This window comes from Macaca nemestrina, chromosome 2, assembly GCF_043159975.1.
Source record: "Macaca nemestrina isolate mMacNem1 chromosome 2, mMacNem.hap1, whole genome shotgun sequence".
Taxonomy (NCBI): Eukaryota; Metazoa; Chordata; class Mammalia; order Primates; family Cercopithecidae; genus Macaca; species Macaca nemestrina.
The window spans coordinates 108,326,613-108,346,094 of NC_092126.1; the positions used below are offsets into that span (position 1 = coordinate 108,326,613).

At 44.9% G+C, this 19,482-nt stretch overlaps 1 protein-coding gene across 12 annotated transcripts in view; it reads right to left on the reverse strand.

The window, feature by feature from the left end:
* The window catches only part of LOC105480321 (zinc finger DHHC-type palmitoyltransferase 3), a 57,651-nt gene that overhangs the window by 32,522 nt on the left and 5,647 nt on the right, over window positions 1–19,482 (reverse strand). For 6 of the 12 annotated variants that reach the window (XM_024792489.2, XM_024792488.2, XM_011738989.3 and 3 more), the window contains exons 2-3: window positions 9,065–9,398; window positions 8,528–8,625 (exon numbers count right to left, since the gene is read on the reverse strand). In XM_024792489.2, coding sequence (XP_024648257.1) covers window positions 8,528–8,625; window positions 9,065–9,374 — 408 coding nt within the window. In that variant the 5' untranslated portion in view covers window positions 9,375–9,398. Of the gene's footprint in view, window positions 1–8,527; window positions 8,626–9,064; window positions 9,399–18,425; window positions 18,757–19,482 lie in introns of those variants that run through there. The other 6 variants (XM_024792491.2, XM_024792490.2, XM_011738992.3 and 3 more) reach the window with 2 other exon arrangements.

Here is a 19,482-nt window from a genome sequence, read left to right on the forward strand (position 1 = left end):
GTGTTGGGATTACAGGGGTGTGAGCCATTGCCCCTAGCTGCTTTCTCTTTCATGTAAAAAGTAATTGAGTTTGGGCAACTGTGTGACTTTTTGTGGATACTAAAACCAGAAAACCAAAACTAGAAGTTACTATTGTTATGTGTATAAGAGAAAAAGTGCAAAGGGACATGCTTTCCCCCAAGGAGATGAAGCAACGAGGCTTGAGTTTTCCTAAATTATGGCCCAGGTGGTTTCTTCGTTTAGTCCCAGTTTTTAAGAAGGTCCCAGCCACCGGAATGTACTGTAAGCCCCAGGGGACCCTGTATAAAAGACTGCAAGAGGAAACCTCTAACCCATAAAAGGCAATCAGAGCTCTCGTTTGGTATTCTCATTATAGCTTGTAATTCCAGACCATGAGTACAGACATCATTCAACAGCTCAGCCTTTCCAAACATGTGCCCCACAATGTGACTCCATTTGCATAAATCTCCCAAAAGGCCTATCTCCATCCAGGAGGGCCCCACCCATCCAACCACCTGAGCCCATCTCTCAGAGCCAGAGAGCAGCTGGGCCAGCACCCGAGACTGAGGAGTCTGATGCATATACTTTCCAGTCTCTGCCTCAGGCAACTTTTTGTTTCACTCTTTTTTAAAATGTGTATTAAGCTCTTCTGGGCTCATCTCCACAAATTTCAGAACTAATAACAATTAGTTCATTGTAAGGAACTTTGTTCTTTACAATCCTGGACAGAAGGCAGGGGGTTGGAAGGCCGGAGACATTTTTGTCACTGCTGTCATGCTTGCATTACTGAGAAACGCTTATCCCCCACCCCACATTCTTACACACTCCACAGGGATGTCTTGAAGCTTCCACATTGCTGCAAGCCTAGCAGGTCAAAATGCACTGACTTTATCTCCCTCATTTCCAAAGTAATACTTGTTCATAGTTTTAAGAAAGAAAATACAGATGAAAAAAACAGAACAGGAAAAATTCACTCTGATTTTATCACCCAAGACAAGCACTACCAACATTCTGAAACATATTCTTAAAGTCTTTTCTCTTCGTACTAAGGTAAAAACACTTTTACAAATCTATAGGCCCATAAAAAGCAGATCATATAGCTTCCAAAATATATATTTGGCCCCACAGTGCAACCAATTTAAATCTGGTTTAAAATAAGTGTGTAGAAGCTGTTAAAGCTTTTCTGCTCTAGGCATGGCAGAACTCCTTCCACTTTCTCTGCACAGAGCTCTGAGCTTTCAGTGCAGAAGGAACATAATGGTACTTATATGTGCACCTGTGTGTATTTAGGGGTGGGGTAGGGTGTGATGTGCCTCCATCAGCTATTCCCCTTAGTAGGTAGCCCAAACTTCTAGTACCTTCCTTGACCCCTGCCTACTTCCTTTTCTATTTTGGAGAAAATTGAGGCTGCTAGGGTTAAATCCTTCTCATATTCATCATCTCACTGCCTCACTGTCCCTGGACTCATGGGTACCCACTGTCTTGGAAGATGAGGCTCAAGTCAATCCTGGCCCTCAGGGACCCCATATCATTACCTCCAAGCTTTCTCCTTGTGTTCTTAGCAGGCTCTGAGCTCTCCCTGCCCCTTCATAGCTAAGCTGCTTGAAGCCTTGTGCACTTGATGTCTCTGCTGACCTCTTCCTTACTCTTCAGTGTACCTGTCCCCTCCATACCAGGGACCTGTTCCCACCAGGTCACTGAGCAACTCACTGTGGCCAAATCCAAAAGTCAATTCTTAGCCCTCGTCTTCCTTGGGTTCTCCTCACTGTCCTCCTCCCTGTCTGTGGGGCTGTGCCTCTCCCCTCCTCTTGGAATCCCGCCCATCCAGGCTACTGGTGTTCCTCAGGGTTCAGGGTTTCAACCCAAGACTCCTTCCTTCCCTGCTCGTTCTGCACTCTCTCCTGAACAATCTTTAACCCTACTTCCATCATCACTCAGTGATGATGCTCCAATCAAAAGTTCCAACTCAGACCTCTTGAATCTGTAGATGTCTCTATTTGGCTGTCCCAAAGGCACTATGTACAGCTAAAATGGAACCTGCTGCTTCCTCCCCAAACTGTTCCCTCAAGTCTCCCTTTCCTGGCCCATGGCATATCCATGTACCTTGTCACCTGGGGTAGAAATCCAGTAGTCACCACCAGTTCCTCTAATCCTCTTCCCCACACCCCATTCACTCCACCAGGTTAATTCTGCCTCAGACTGTGCCTTGAATCCCATGCTCTCCCCTCCATGCCACCATCATGCCTTAGTTCAGCCCATCATCACCTGCCCCAGACTATTAGAGCATCACCCAGGTCTTCCTGCCTCTAGTCTCTCCCTCAAATCCTGCAGCCCACTTCTATCCTTTCTCCCCACTAATTTCCAGAGTAAACTTTCTTAAATGGAAATGTGATCACATTATTCCCCTGGCCTAAAACCTTCACTGGCTCCCTAGGTACCATGGACCAGAGTGCAAGCTCCTGGGCAGGGCTCATGAGGCCACCATATCTCAGCCCTGGACTACCAATCCAGTGCCACCTCTCTCCGTAGACCGTCCCTCCCTGTGGTCTATTTGGAGTTTCCCAAAGGCAACATTCTCTCTAAGTTTTCCTTTCTACCCTCAGGGGCTCCATTTTAGCACCAACTCAACCATCACCCGCTCCAACTTGCCAGGCACCTCCTTGCTTCTAGCACCCAAATTAAAATGCACCCAGGGATCACCTTCTTTGCTACTTCCTCATGGCCCCAGGCCACACCCAAGGCAGAACCTATTACTTAGCCTTTGTGCTACCACAGCTTGTATGTATAGTACAGCACACATCATTTAATTACACACCCTCTCTCCTACATGACAGAACACTCCTGGAGGACAAGACGTCTGTCAACTTGTAGCTCAGCAAACTGCTTAGGGCCTGGCACGAAGAATGTATTCAATAAACTCAAGCTGAATGATGATACATTTATCGAGCACTTATAGGCCAGGCATAGTTCCAAATGCTTTGTGACAAAACTGTATTTTGTTAGTTACTTCTGACAATAAACCTTTGAGGTAGAGACTATGGTATTCCCCATTTTATACATGAGGTAACTAAGGCAGGGAAGTCAAGCATCTTCCCAAGGTAACATAGCTAGTAAGTGGGAGAAGTAGGGTTCTGACTCAGGCAATCCAAGTCTAGAACCTATGTCACTATCAGAAGACAAACATATCATTACCAGGTATTTCTGTTAAGTGACTTGGAAAAGACTTTTTTTAAATTGCCTGATGTCACAATATCATTCTACCACCAACAACTACCTCAGCACACTAGTATTAAGATTGAAACAGGCCTAGGATACTAAGGCTGTTTCAATAAGTATCTAGGATGATATGATAATATAAAAAGAAACAATGGAAAGTAGTGGAGACAGGTTCTAAAGAAATGCCAATACTTTCAAGGACTCAACATTCCATCCATTTCAAGCTATAAGAATGAAAACCTGCTTAAATTGTTTCAGGGCCATGGGATCAAAGCCCATGCACACCCACCAGTCTGGGTAAAAACTCCCTCTAACAGCTCTCCCAGGAGCATGGTAACCAACCCAGGCCCGCATCACTGGCCATGTGTCTCCTCCACAGAAAAGTAAAAGGTAGCTAGTTGGTCCCCAAATGGGCTGCTTTCCTCTCTCTGGAGCCAGAAAGCTTTTCCTGTTGGGATTTATAAGTTGCTCAGGGGCAGGGGTGAGAAGTTGCCTGGCATGAGGGAGAATGCAGCACGATACTCCAATGGACCCTCAGGCAAGTCCCCTAACCTGATGCAGTGAATGTGCCAATACCTCTGGGCAAGATGGGCAAGGCCCTTCTCTGGCTGCAGCGAGCACCTGGCCTGCTATTCCTCCTCTATGTTCCCACATACATCATGCTGCCATGCTACCCTTCCAGGAAATACTTGCCACCTGGGCTCTGAATACAGCACATGCTCTGTAAGGCTGCCAAAAAAGACTCCAGAAGGGAATACCAATTGCACGTTTGAAGTGAGCCCCAATATTTCCACTCAATGACTTTTGGCAGCTGAAATGAAAATCAGTGGCCAGTAGTGGTCTGAGATAGTCATGGAGGTCTGTTTAAAGCAAGGTGTTCACAGAGTAGGATTCAAGAGGGGTTGGGGTAGGGGAGCAGGCAGACAGACAAATTTTCTTTTCCTTAATAATGTGGTTAAATTGACTATAAATCCAGTCATGCACACCATGATGTTTCAGTCAACAACAAGTCCCTCAAGATTATAATACCATGTTTTTACTGTACCATTTCTATGTTTAGATATACAAATATTATTGTGTTACAGTTGCCCACAGTCAGTATTCAGTACAGGAACACGTTGCATGGGTTTGTAGCCTAGGAACAAGAGGCTATTCGATACAGCGTAGGTGTGCAGCAGGCTGTACCATCTAGGTTTGTGTAAGTACAGTCTATGATGTTTGCACAATGATCAAATTGCCTAACAATGCATTTCTCAGAACTTATCCCCATCATTAAGTGACGCATGACTGTATATTCCTCCTTTTCTCAAATCTGATTTGAAATAATTTATGAAGTTAATAAATGATAAGATCCAAAAAAGAAGGGGCAAAAATATGCTGATCATAAGGGTTTATACAATCACTGTGATTGTGTAACACTTGGCTTTGAGCTTCCTGGCAGCCGGGACAAAAAGAAACAATCTCCATCTGTCAGGTTTAAGCATCTTCTAGGAGACAGACATTGTCTCAGAAATAAGGAAGCCCCTCAGGACTCCTAAGGGAGCTCACAGAATGAGGAATTTGGAAAAGAAAAGGTGGTGAAACCGAGAAATGAGGAAAAGAGAGAGGGGGTACTAAGGTAAGGGTTTCTGAGTCCAGTTTGTCTTCAAGAGGCTGCCTCTGCAGGGCACGTGGAGCCATTCTAGCCTTCTAAACGTCTGAAATGTTTCCAGAACACAGAAAGCTCCTATGATGACATTACGCAACCTCAGAGTGGGCAAGGAGAAGGTGTCAGGAGACCAAACGTCAGCCTGACTTGTGCTCCTGCCCACACCCATGCCGCCTCCAGGCCAGCCTGCCTGCCAAGTGAGGCGCCTGCCCTGCTTCTCTGTCCATTTGTCCTCTTCCCTCTGTTTAAAGACCTGTCCCTTTTGCCCTATTTCTCAAATGGCTATCTCACTTCCAAGGGGGCTGTTTACACATTTGTGAGTCATTTCCCACTTCCCTTTTCTTTTCAAGCTCTATGTGGACCTATCTACTGCTACATTGGAGTAAATCACTGATAAATGGTCCAGAAGGCTGTGGTGGTTGCAATTGTTCAGATGTTACACTTGGAATAATTGTTTCAAAGCTGAAAGCGGTAAAGTTACCGTTTGAGGGAGAACATAAGGTGTTTTTTTAAATATATATATAAAATTATATATATATTTTATATATATATATTTTAAACTAGTAATGATAACAAACCAAAGTGATACACAATGCATACATTGCTTATAACCTTTGGATATAAACTGTTCTGAAAAAGTATGTGCAACATGAATTCTTGAGATATAAAACATTATAATCCCATTAGGGAACTCCTTAGAACTCTGCAGTGACCACTTTCTAAAAAAAGACTCCTTTGCAATATTAATAAGGAACGCCTAACTTATCTGCTTATGACCTAGGCTTCCAACTCTGCTCCTTGGAATCCTAGGGTGTCCCAACAGCGCCTTAGGAGCTCCTACTTCTGCAGCCCCACTTCTCTGTTTTGCATACTGGGTTTTAGATGAGATATGAGCACATGAGATATCATGTGCTGGGGATGGGGAGAGGCAGATGGTAGCATGAAGACCCTAAAACAAGGCACATCTGTAGAACATGCTTTCAGTTGCTTCCCTTACTAATGGTAGATATTTGACAAATTCTTCATTTTGGGGGTCAGTTTTCTTTGGGGCTACCAGCAAAATACCTCTGGGAAGCTAACTGTTGTTTAGGATACAGTCTGTGCCTCTCACTGCTTTGGGATTGGAAGCTGGCAACACACCACAGTGAAAATCATGCTCTCCTGCATCCACTGCAAGGGCCAGCTGGCCAAGGTCTCTGGAGAGGCTGCACGCTTCAGTGCGGTGGGTAAAGAACCCATGTATGTGAGGGCAGCAGGAATGCCAGGGCAGAAGCCTCCCCTCTCACTGCCTAACATCCAGTTCCTTGTTTTCACATGCCTTCCAGAAACCAAAGACCTTCACACACACTCTCTCCAACCCTGATTCTCCATCATCTCCAGACTATCTACTGCCCATCTAGCATCTCCACTTGCACATAATATAGTGGCAGTCTGACTAGAACATAAGTCTTGATTTCTCCTCCAAAATCAATAACGGGCACCAGTGCTCCCCAAGATGCTCTAGCTAAGACTATGGAAGTTACACCCTCCAATCTCTCTCCATTCTGTCAGTTCTGAACCGCATTCTCAGGCCTGGCCTGAGAGGGAAATGTGAGGGAAATGTGGCAGCTCTAAAGCATTTGAATACCCAGGGCCCTGCCCTCAGACCAATTATAGTAGTCCCTGGGGGTGGGGCCCAGCCATCAGTACGTTTAAACAGCTCTCCAAGAGATGGTACAGGCAGGCTTGAAAACTAGTAGCTTAAAACAGACTCCAAATCCAACAGCTTCTCTCTGGTTTCACTGCTCTTACTTTGGTCCGAGCCACCACCATGTCTTGCCCGGACCACTGCAATACCTCTAGTCCCCCTGCTTCTACTTGTAACACCTTGAATCTCCATTGCAAGCACAATGCAAATCAGATCACACCCTGTCTCTCTGAAGGCTGCTGACTGCACTTAGAATAAAATCCAAAGTTCTCAAGAGGCCTACCAGGCCCTGCACAATCTGGCCTCTGAGGCCCTCTTCACCTCTTCTATCACTCTTACCCCCAGCTACCATGTTTTGATCACCCCAGTCCTAGTCCTATTTCTCAGATGTGCTGAGCATGTTTCTGTCTCTGGGCCTTTGAATCTACTCTTTTCTCTACCCTTGGATCTTCGTTTGCCTGGCTTGTAACCCTGTGTCATTCAGGTTAGCTCAAAAGGCACCACCTCAGAGATGGCGCCTTAGACCACCTCGATCTAAAGTAGTCCCCCTTTGCCCCAGAGAGTCAACAGTACATCATCCTGGTCACTTTGTCTTATTGTCTTTAAAGCACTTATCACTTTCCAAAATACCCTGTTCAATCATGTCCTTACTACCTGACCCCGTCACTACAAAGTGAGCTTCACAAGGGCAGGAATTTGCATCTGTCTTGCTCATAACTGTAGCCATTGCTCAGAAAGCAATCTCTCACAGAACGGGCACTCAGGAAACATGGCCATTCATTTTATTCCCACACCAGTGCCACTCCTCCTCACTACTGCCAGAGTGAGACTTGTAAAATGACAGTTTTGTTTAAAATATGCTGAAAATCCTTAGGGGCCCTAAACTGCCCCTCATCATCCAACTCCTATCCTCCTCCTTAGGTACCTCACCCACGTCACCAACCTAAATTCATTCTCTTCCTAAGTTCCCACCACTCCTGGTGCCTAGAGGAGCCACACTCCTACATTCCTATGTCTCTGCAAGCGGCTCCCTCTGCCTGCCTTCCTGTCCTCAATGTCCACTGCTTGGACAAGAGCTGGTTTGGCATTGCTTCCTCCAAGCAGTCACCTCTATAGATTGATTAATCTCCCCACCCTTGTTCTCCCACAGCAATCCATGTTTCTTTCTGCCACAACCTTCATCACACAGGTTTATCGTCACCTGTCTTTTCTAGACAGAGGGCATCTTGAGGGTAAGAACAGTATCTGGGGCTTGGTAGACAGTAAACTATGAACTGAGAGAAGCAATGTCTTTTACCTCTGCATCCCCAATAGCAATGGTATCATAAACATTTCTGAATAAATCCTTAACTTATTTTCAGCATGACCATATAGATGCTGCTGGGAAAACTCTTTCATATCCTTGTGTTTGGGGACACTTAGGATTATACCCATATACATGGTTTCCCTCAGGTGATGGCTGTCCCGCATGCAGTGCTAAATACTAGGCCAACAGGCCCCTGCCTGCCAGTGTGTTTGGTCTCCTAAGGCATGCGCATGAACAGAGATGCTGTCTGGACTAGTGGCTGACATGTAATTGAGTTGGGAAAGCTGCTTTCCTTTGGGATGGATTAATAATAATCCACCACCTGAACCGGCAGGAAATGGAGCCCTTTGAGACAAGAACTAGCTCAGGCCCATCATTATCATCACTACCTCACTGTCCCTGGGGCTCACAGAAACAAAATCTGTATGGTCAGTGTCTAGTAGCAGTGCTTTCCCTCTCTTAATTTAAACACACACGTCCCACGTACTGAAACAAGCCACAGAAGGTCTTTATCAAATAATGTATTCTCTTGCTTTTCCCATACAAGAAAAGGAACAGAACAGAGGGTTTAATACCAGGGTGCACAAACATTCAATAGCCACGTGCGCAGCTTGGTATATTCAGCTAAGTCATTGAGCAGAACACTACTGCTTTACCCACAGATATTCACCAAGAGGCACTTGCTGCGGCCTGAAACAGGCTTGTCCAGCTTTTCAGGAAAAGACGCACCTCGCCCAAGCAAAGTGAAGGCCATTTCCGTGCAGGTTCCTGGAATTGGATGTGGCTTTAATTTGAAGTCCACCTAGCTCCAGCACTGTCTTCACTGGGAAGCCCCATCCTGACCCAACCCTCCAGCATGCTTTCTGCTCTGATCATCTGGTCCCAGTCTTCAAGATTATCTGTGTCTTTTAAACCAGAGGCAGGTTTCCCCTAGACCAAACCCCTCCCACAGCAGGCCCAATGAATGCATATATCCATGTACTTATAGTATCATTTAACCAAGACAGATGGGCTGTGGTACAGGTGTTGACCCCTCTTCCCCAGTCAGAATTCCACAGAACTCTGAACAAGGCAGAGGTCTACTTCCTCACCCTCCCCTGGCGCTCCTATTCTCCAAATTCCCAAGGTCCGGGGGAGCATGCAGGCTATGGCCATGCCAGAGCCAGAGGAGGAGAGTGTGGGCTGGTCAAAACAAGCCCAGACATACTCACGGGGTCCGTCAGCATGGCCCGGCAGTGGGAGGCCAGGGCCAAGAAGGCCAGCAGGTTGAACACAATTCCGTTGATGATGCTATACACGTAGTCTCGAGATGGAATCAGCATGACAAAGAGGACCACAAACTCTGCATAGAGGACCAGAAACCAGGTAACGATGGCACAGGCGATGCCACAGCCGTCACGGATAAACCACATGGTTCCCACAGGACCAGGGTAGGGGGGTGGGACACACTTCTCCGGTTGGAGATATTCTGGTTTCCGCTCAATGTCTCGGAAGTGGTGGGTGGGGATAAGCATCATAAGCTATTCTGTCCATACTGGCATCTGAAAGAGAGAGGAAAGAATCCAGAAACTTGGTGTTGTCTTATCATTGAGGAGGTTTGACAAAATTACTCCCAAAGTGAGTTGTGATTACCTATCTGCAAACCCCTATGTGCAAAGCCACCTAATCACCTCGTTCATTTAAAACATGAGTCCTCTTCCCTGCTTCTGAGAGTCAATTTAGCCTTCTTGAAACAGGGCCTTCACATGACAGATAATAAAAAGGGAGCCTCTAAAGGGTAAATGCCTTGCCCAAGGTCAGCCAGAGCAGAAGCAGCGGACACAGCCAATTTATGTTTTTTGTTTTTTGAGACTAGGTGGGGTCTCACTCTGTCACTCAGGCTGGAGTGCAGTGGCACTATCTTAGGTCAATGCAGCCTTGACCTCCCACCTCAGGCTCAAGCGATCCTCCCACCTCAACCTCCCAAGTACCTGGAACTACAGGAATGCACCACCACACCTGGCTAATTTTTAGGTTTTTTTTGTAGAGATGGGGTTTCGCCATGTTGCCCAGGCTGATCTCAAACTCCTGAGCTCAAGTTATCCACCCACCTCGGCCTCCCAAAGTGCTGGGATTACAGGCATGAGCCACGGCACCCGGCCCAGCCTGGCAATTTAGAGGTAGCACTAGAACCTAGGTCTCCTTGTTATTAGAGATCTACTAGGTGGACAGTGCCTCAGTAGATGTTCAAATTTTGACTTAAAAGGAGAGGCAGAGAGAAAGGGAACGAGCTCAAAGATGTTTTCCTACCACCTGGCTGTGGGGTGCTTCATATGCCTTTGTTTCCTCACCTGTGAAAACATCTACATTCCAGCCCTGGCCACCTCCTCCCAGGACTGCTGGTATGAGCGTTGAGGGAACTGGTGGAAGAGCTTGTGATGAACGATATAGATCACAACACTCTGTACACCTCACAGGCTATGCACATGTATTTTCTCTAGGAAACACATCCATTTCTTCAGAAACAAGTGCTGAGCAAAGCACCCTTTCTCTCTAGAAGCTGCAATTCAAGTCTCTGGAGACAGCAATGAAATAACCAAGAATCAATGACTAATGTCTATCCACAGCATGTGCTGCAAGACACAGAAAGCATAGATTTCCCTTCTCTTCTTCTTTACCTTACCCTCTCTGGCCTGTTGCACCACCAACCAGGTTTCTCAGTTAGAAACTGCGATGGCTCAAGCGCCCCACCAGATGTAGGTGCCATGGAAAAGCCACCCATAGCACAGGCTACAACACAGGCAGGGAATATCTCTGTCTTTTGAGAACTCAAGTAACTACATAGCAGAAGAAATCACTCAAAAGCAGCACTGGCCATGTATGCTTCCTAAGACTATGGCTCTGAAGGGCAAAGGCAGGCTTTCAGTATTGTTATGAATAGTAAGGACATGTCCAAAAAGTTAGGAGAGCAAACCAGTAACTACTATTCAAAATGACAGACATTCTAGAGTCGCAAGTTGCACAGACTAATAATGAAGAATAAGGTCAGGGCCACTCCTCTCAAGGTGGCAGAGAATTAATGGCTGAAAGGCAGTTAAATATGCTATTACATATTTGCCCAAAGGAACATCGACTCAACAAATACAGTCACTATCACAGTGACAAGAAGTCATGACACATAGAGATAGAATAACCATCTTGGTCGGGGGCGGTGGCTCACGCCTAAATCCCGGCACTTTGGGAGGCCGAGGCAGGCGGATCATGAGGTCAGGAGATCGAGACCATCCTGGCTAACACGGTGAAACCCTGTCTCTACTAAAAATACAAAAAATTAGCCGGGTGTGGTGGTGGGCGCCTGTGGTCCCAGCTACTCGGGAGGCTGAGGCAGGAGAATGGCGTGAACGCAGGAGGCGGAGCTTGCAGTGAGCTGAGATCATGCCACTGTACTCCAGCCTGGGTGACAGTGCGAGACTCTGTCTTAAAAAAATAATAATAAATAACCATCTTAAGTATAGTAAAAGTCTTGGTTCCTGGTGGTCCATCAACCAAAATTTTCTAACAGCAATCCTGTGCTCTCCAGAGGACAGTGGCAATGTAGTCCTGCCAGAGACAACCTAAATGCATTAAAAGATGCACGCCCCCCTTCTGAAGCACCAAACAGGGCAGTAGAAGATCAGAGATCAGGGATGTCCTGACCTGTGCCCAGCAAATTCTAAAATTACAAACTCTGTTCAAGGAAAACCAAAGAAAAGAAAAGCTGATATCACACAATGATTCAAAAGCTGACTGAAGCTCCACATTTTGACAACCTCCAGTTGCAAGCGTTCTTTTGGTGTTTCCTACTGCCATACAGATTTATATTTATATCACCTGTGTTCTCACAATTACTATTTAAGCTCAAAACCAATAATGTTTTGTTGGACCACAGCCACATCATTTGATTATAAATTGTCTCTGGCTGCTTTTGTACTACAATGGCAAGAGTTAAGTAGCTGTAACACACATGCCCTAGATATTTACTCTCCAGCTCTTTAAAGAAAAGTTTGCTGACACCTGGTTCCAAGCAGTTGTTGGCTATCAAGTAAATAACAGATCCTGCTTCCCCGGCAGAACAGCTTGGTGTGATGGAGATAGGCAGTTACAACTCACTGTCCCACCCACATCTGTGACGGCAAAACCTCTTGTCATCTGCAGCCTGTGGGCCACTTCCCCATAACCTGCACACTCTATCAAACTGTTCTTTATCATAAACAGTATGGCTTTCATAAATGGATAATCACTGAAAATAAATTTTAGAGCAATTCTCCTTAGGTACTTCCAGTGATTACATTATATTCACAGAATATTCAGAGTGGCTGCACTCTATCCTTTGACAACTCCTCATTCTTGATTGTATTTATGACAATGATTTGATTAAACAAGAATTATGTTTCATGTGCATGGTTTTGTTGAGGAATAAGCCCTTCCACACAAGTAACTTCCCAGATAAATGTGACTTGTTTCCAAGCAGAAACACACTTTAACCATTTGGATGGTTAAGATGGAAATCTTAAAACAGAAAGGGAGGGAGAGAGAGAAGGAAGAAAGGGAGGGAGGGAAGGAGGGAGGTAGGGAGGGAAGGCTATTATAACTGTTTGTGCCTTAAGCACAATAATCAATCATTTCTTATTTAGATTTATTTAGAGTTATTACCAGGAACATCACCTACTGGAGTGTGTTAGGTAACGATGTCCTCAGGGCTACTGAAATTCACTGGGTCTCAGCTTCACATCAACTGGCTTGCTCAGACTGTTATAACTGCCATTCTGGCATCTCTGTATATGATCCTTTGTCTTCCTCCTCCACTCCTGCCTACTCATTTGTGTGTCTATGGTCACCAATCATCCCCACACATCCTCTATTTACTAGTGCTAATTGGCTGTGGGCTAGAAAAGCGAATAAACTAGTCTTGTTAGATTTATTTGCAAAAGGGTAGTCATTTTGGGTAATAGGCCTTCAGGGAACAACTGCTAAGCTCTTCACCACATAGTCCTTGAGGGGAGGAGGCCCTCCCTTATTAGCCCAGTAACTGGCACAGAGTAGCCACTTAATACACGTGTTGATTAAATGAATGCATGAGCTTTGTGATCCCAGCCTCTTAGAGGCATTGTCTGCTTACTTTCAGGACTGTGACCATATTCTGGATGGTGCAGTGTGTGTCAAGTAGGACCATGAGGTAAGTGGACTGACTCTTACTCAAGTAACCAGAATGTTCTCTCCTCAAACAACGTGGGACCAAAGAGTGTACAGAAGAGTTCTGTTTTCCCATGACCCTCGCTGGTGAGTAAGAACCTGTGATCTAGGAAAGGACCAAGCCAAAGGTGTACCTGGCAGGGCCAGACACCAAGTTCTGACCTGAAGGGCACATTCCACACTTAGAATTTCAAAATATCCCAATCAAAACCAAGAAAGGCATACTGCTACAAAAAGGTTGCTTAACCCCCAGACCTCCCAAAAGCAACAAAAGTAGCTTTCAAATAAGGATTTGTTCCTTAAATTAGCCAACTGAAAATCTGAGAAATATGGCCAAACAAAAACAAAAACAAAAACCATGAAACAAACTGTATATGTTCCCTTTATCCTGCCCCTAACAAAAACAAAAAAGGCAAATATAGACCCCCTTTTCCTTTTCTATTTTGAATTAGAGAAACTCCAATCCTTACGGTTGAGCAGTAGACCTTTGCCAAGGACCCACCTCCCTACAAGTGTCCTTACTTCCAAGGAGCTCTGGGACAGGGCCCCAAAGATGGGCCCTAAACCCCAAACCACCCGTCAGCACATGCTCTCAGAGGGGCAGCCTCCTCTAGTTCCCCCTCCCTGTCTCCTTCACCCCAGCCCCTTGCCCTGTTTGCTCTTTAAAAACTCCTCTCTTTATTCAGTTCAACTCAAAGACATTCATGGAGCAGTCACTAAATGCAAGGAGCTGTGCAGGGAGTCACACATGAGGGATGATATGGACAATAATCTGTGTGTGCTGCCCTGCTCAGGCCCTGCCAGTTCCCTCCCCCAGCTCCCAACCTAATAACACTAGTCTTATTTGCTTTTTTCCTACTAACCTGCAAGTTCCATTTTATTTAGCTCTGTAGCCTAGTGTTTGGTATATGTGCTCAAATCAATAGTTCCTGAGTGACTGGTCACATATATCAAACAGACACACCCACAATAATGCTAACACTTAGGTGACTAATGAATAGTACAAAAAAGGGGCAAACAGTACCAGAAAAACCCGAACACCACAAGCAACAAAAACCCCAACAATCATAAGTGAAATAAATAGACTTTCCATGGCAAGGACTTCTGAAGGGGTTGGCTCTGAGCAGCGCCTGGAGCCAGGTGAAGCATACTGCTTACAAAACGGCAAGGGGGGCCGGGTGGGCCTGGCAGGAAAATTGGTGGTAGTAGTGGGGAACGGGAGGGGCAGGATGTCCAGGGCTCTGTGTGTGTGGCTGTGGACACATGCAAGCTTTGTAGGGAAGAGAGGAGGTGATTGGAGATGAGGCTTTATAGGTAGGAGAAAGTTGTGTTTTAGAAAGTTTTAATATTTCATCATGAGATGGGATTTCATCCTGAAAGGTACTGGTGAGCCATAAAGTTTCTGAGGAAAGTTGTGTGGGAACAGTACTCGTGCCGTGGTTAGGCCACTCTGGAAGTGACAGGCAAGACAGATGAGAGGTCTGAGTCCAGAGGCCAATGAGTCCAGAGGCCGACAAGTCCAGGGAGGCACAAGGGCAACAGGCCTGAGTCTCATTTTGGTATTAGGTTTTCTGTTCCTCTAAGTGGCTAATAGTTTTCCAAGGAAGATCTAGAACAATTATCATTTTGTAATTTGAATTATAGTAATTTATATTGAAGTTTTTTGGCTAAGGGTTTTATAGCATGAAAAAGAGTTAACGCCCCCATATATTAGTATTCCATGTTCAAAGTAATTATTCTTTTCACCTGATAGAAGAGTTCACTGAAGCCCAGAAAGACAAAGGAACTAAGCCTGGGAAGGGGCAAGGGTAAGGAAGTCACAGGAGAAATGGATCCACAGGTCCAGAGGTGTTCTGGAGTTCCCTAGTGCCAGCAATCCTGATAAGATGTGGCATCAAAATGATTATCTGAGCTCTGTGGGGGGCAGTGTATGGGAAGTCAAAGGAAATCAGCTAGTATTCCTTCATAGAATTCTAGAAACCAAAACCAAGAAATGCCTGAAATTAGTGCTATTCTAAAAGCAACAACAAAAACTGCTTCTGGTCCAGAGAATTGCCTCCAGATCCATATATGACAAACGTGCTTCATTACACCTGATCACAAGTGTGCTCTTCCACTAACCCACACTGACAGACACAAATATATTCAGTGAAGTGGAGTCTGGGGCTCCATGAGCCCCAGGGACTGGGTTGCTGGGTCAGCCTTGAGGTACACCACTTATGCCTCAATCCCCATGCTGTCTCTCCATGGTAGGCAGCTCAAAGGGTTTGAACATGGTGGTGCTAATGCCAAGCTCTTGGGCCCCATCCCACTGTGGCACTTCATCGGGTTGGCCAGGATGAACTGGCCTGGCCAAGTGTTGACTGCTAGTGATGGGCAGAATCCAGCTACAACATTTGTTGAGTGAGGAGCAAATCCCTACAAATATTTATCATGTGGCAAAAAAACCCCAAACAAAACCCTGACCTATAGTCCATGCTTTATGGACGGGGTCAAAGCATGACTGTCACATCAAACATAGAAGTTCTCTACTCAATGTATTAATGCCACTGTTCTCAGTCCAGCAAGTGTCCCAAGGACCCCCATCCTCTCAGATTGCCAACAAGTCCTATTCGCCTGCTTTCATAAGACAAGATCCTACACTAAAGTCATGGAGCAGTTCTGCCATATCTAAAACCAAATCTTTGGAAGCACCTCAAAGTACTTTGTGAGGATTACTTTTCTGAAACACCACATCCACCCACATTCTCACATCCACCCGAACATTCATGCACTCGTGAACAGCATACATCTTGAGATGGCATAAAGCAGCAACAACAAAGGGCAATTAACTCAACCATTGGAGCCTGTATGAAATAGCTGTATACAGACTGGTTTAACAAACTCAAAATCAGGTGCAATGATCTCCCCTTGGCTTAGAGATAAGAATTATCTAAACCTTTAACACGAAAATTGAGGGATTAAACTTTCTGGGTCCCTACAAGTAGGAACTATAAAATTGAAACTCAATTTCATCAGCTTCTTAGCAGATGTCATGAACATCAGCAAAATAGTAGAAACTCTAAAACAGGATGCTTTTGGCTTAAGCCAAAATTTGTTTCAAGTGAATATGTGACATTTTAATGAATCTAGTATTATGCTAGACTGCTGTTGAGGGCTGGTCTGATATCCTCTTGAACCTGTCCTAAACACTGAATTCTCACCTAAACTAATTCTTACCACAGTTAAATAGTTCAGTCTACCCTTAAACAATCACTTTAAAATGTCCACTGAAAGAGGGTAGCATTTTTTCTGCTATGCCTGTAACTCTCAGCTGAAATCCACCCTAATCAATATAACATTAACCTTCTATGGTTTAAATCGTAGTCTTAAAAACATGGTGTTTGTTTCTTTTAAAACTTCTCACATTTTAGAGTGATAGTCTTAAAGTATTCACAAGCAAGCCCTGCAACCTCAAAGATCAAATAAATGATCTTTGCTTTAGAAGCTTTAGAAACAAAACTGGTCAAGTAGAAAATTAATTCACCTGCACTACAATTACCTTAATTTGTGTAAGGATCCAAAAGGATTACAAATTTTATGCCCACTTTTTAGATGAGTCTCAGAAAACAAAGAATGAACCATGAATCACAATGTTTGAAATACTTCATTAAAAAATAGGATGAGTCACTAAACTTTTTCAAAAAGGTAAGGGTGTGGTATGAAGCCCAACAGAAGAAAGGTGCCTTATCTTCTGCAGCACACCCTGCTAGCCAAGGAAAGTGTCCAGACAGGCAGAGCGAGCTGGCCTGTTTTATAAGATCTTTACTACCAACAAGTCTACACTGTTTCTCTCTCTACAGCAGGGGCTGTCTCCCTCTGCCTGCCTTTTGTCTCTGTCATATTCAGCCTTCATACTCAGCCTTCAACAAAAAACAAATGGAAAAAAAAAAAGTAAAATACTTTACCTCCAAGCCAAACCTTACACATATTACAGTTCATTGAGGAAACCAGGAAGTGATCAGTAAACTGAAATTTCCTTCTTGCCTCATAACTGACCACCTTCTTACAAAACCCATTCATGCACACACTCAGACTCCTACCAATGTCCTTCATTTCAGAAAACAGTCTGGGATTTGGAGAGCTCATGGAGGCTGACAGTTCTTCTACTTACTATAATTATTTTATTACAATTGGCTATTTTACCAACTCCTGGCTTTACTGATCTACTAAAAAAGAATATGCACCTGAACCAGGTGCAGTGGTTCACATCTGCAATCCCAACCCTTTAGGAGGCTGAGGCAAGAGGATCACCGGAGCCTAGGAGTTAGAGACCAGCCTGGCCAACATAGTGAGACCCTGTTTCTATAATTTTTTTTTAATTGGGAAAAAAAAGACACACCCATGTATAGTGTAACATAATAAATGCCACAAACACTGGAGATCTGTAGAAGACACCACTCATTTGGGTAACACGTTCTACTTTCCCTTTTCATAGCTGTCATTTATACATTGCAATGAACAGAAAAATTGAGACAACTTTAAAACAAGACCACTTGTAAGAGTAACTGGTTAAAAACATCAGAATTTTAGAGCTGGGAGAAATATTAAAGACCACGTGGTAGATTTTAGTCAAATTTTCCTGTTTCACAAATGTGAAAATTTAAGTCCTTTTGACATTTTGTCGAAAACTTATGTTTTAGGCAAAACATGCAGTTTGTAAGCCAGCGGGAGCATCTTCATAAAGGCAACAATAAATGACTACTCCAGCTACCCAATGAACACTCGTCGATGACAGTGACACTCTCATGGTTTGTGAACTCCTTTGTAATCCAGTGCATGATCTCATTTGACAATGAACTGCCTTCTGGCCTCTGTGAGGGTAGGCTCTAGTTTTGCTTGATTGTTGCCACAGAGTGGGATATGCTGAATGTAGGGTGGGGCCCTGATTCTTTCCTGACCCTCATTGAAGGTGTCACCCCTGCCTCCATCCGGGCACGGGGCTGCTTGCTACACATGCCTCTCCCTGTTTGATTCTCACATCTACTCTGTTTTGCAGGTATAAATGCCCACTTCCCCATCCCGCTTTTAGAAATGAGAAAACTGAAGCATGCCTACATTCATACCTCCAGGAAGTGGTGGAGACAGGATGTACTTCCAAAGTCTGCTCTTGCCCCAGAGCCTGCTTTCACTACTTACTACAACAATTAAATTTTGTCTAATAACTAGAAAATAAAAAGGGGAGGAGTATTGATGTTTCCATCAGTGACCTTGGGTTACTTACAGTTTGGCTATCTTGTCCACACATTGTTATGCAGAGGTGGCATTATCAGGTGGGCTGCATGCAGTGTTTCCATCAGTGACCTTGGGTTACTTACGGTTTGGCTATCTTGTCCACACATTGTTATGCAGAGGTGGCATTATCAGGTGGGCTGCATGCAGGGTTTCTATCAGTGACCTTGGGTTACTTATGGTTTGGCTATCTTGCCCACACATGGTTATGCAGAGGTGGCATTATCGGGTGGTGCTCACAGGCCACAGGCCTGAACATAAGCATTTTGGGCTCTAAGGTGGGGCCCTGGCTGAATACCAGCCAACATTTAGAATACTAATCCTGTCCTAACCTAGGAGGCAGGAAAGCCATGAAGCCTCAGCCAGAAGAGTCACCCTAGGATTGAATCCCTAAAATCTGCTTTGGCTGGGAAATACTTCCTGTGGTGCCAAGTAACAGAATGCTGCTTTTTGTGACAAAAAAGCGCCCCCCCACCCCATGCTAGGTAGAGACCAATCGGCAAAGGTTCCCACCTGAGGATGTTGAGAATGGCACCTGGGCCCACGTTGTGTCATGTGCAGCCACACAGCCACTGTGACATCACTTAGGCCAGAGCTTGGATGTTTTTAGGGACTAAAAGCAAAAGTGCTTAAAGAAATCTGAAAGACTAGCTAGGAAGGGAGAGAACCAGTTATTGCAACTGTATGAGGTACTAGGGATCAAAAAGGGGAGCCATTTGACTTTCAGGAATCTGCTGATATCACTTATTCCAGGCACTGTAAGTGACAATGCAAGAGCAGAGCCCTGAGAGAACCTGGGACCACAGAAAGAAGGCTGTAATGGGCTCTGAGAGAGAGAACACAGCCCCTACTTACCTGGTGAGGGGCTATCCTGCCATTCACCAGAGGGCTTTGGAAATAGATGGGAGGCTAGTGCTAAAGGGAATGAAGACTGGGCTTGGAATCAAGAGGCCAGAGTTTACTCCCAATCCTGCCACTCGCTAACCTCACAATCTCGATCCCAGGCAAGACAGTTACCATTCTGGGCCTCAGTTTCCTCATTTGATAAAACAAAGGGGAAGATCACGCTGATTGCTAAGGCCCCTTGCAGGGCTGAGATTCTATGAGTCCTCTGTTCTCAGGAGCAAATTCAACATTTTCTTT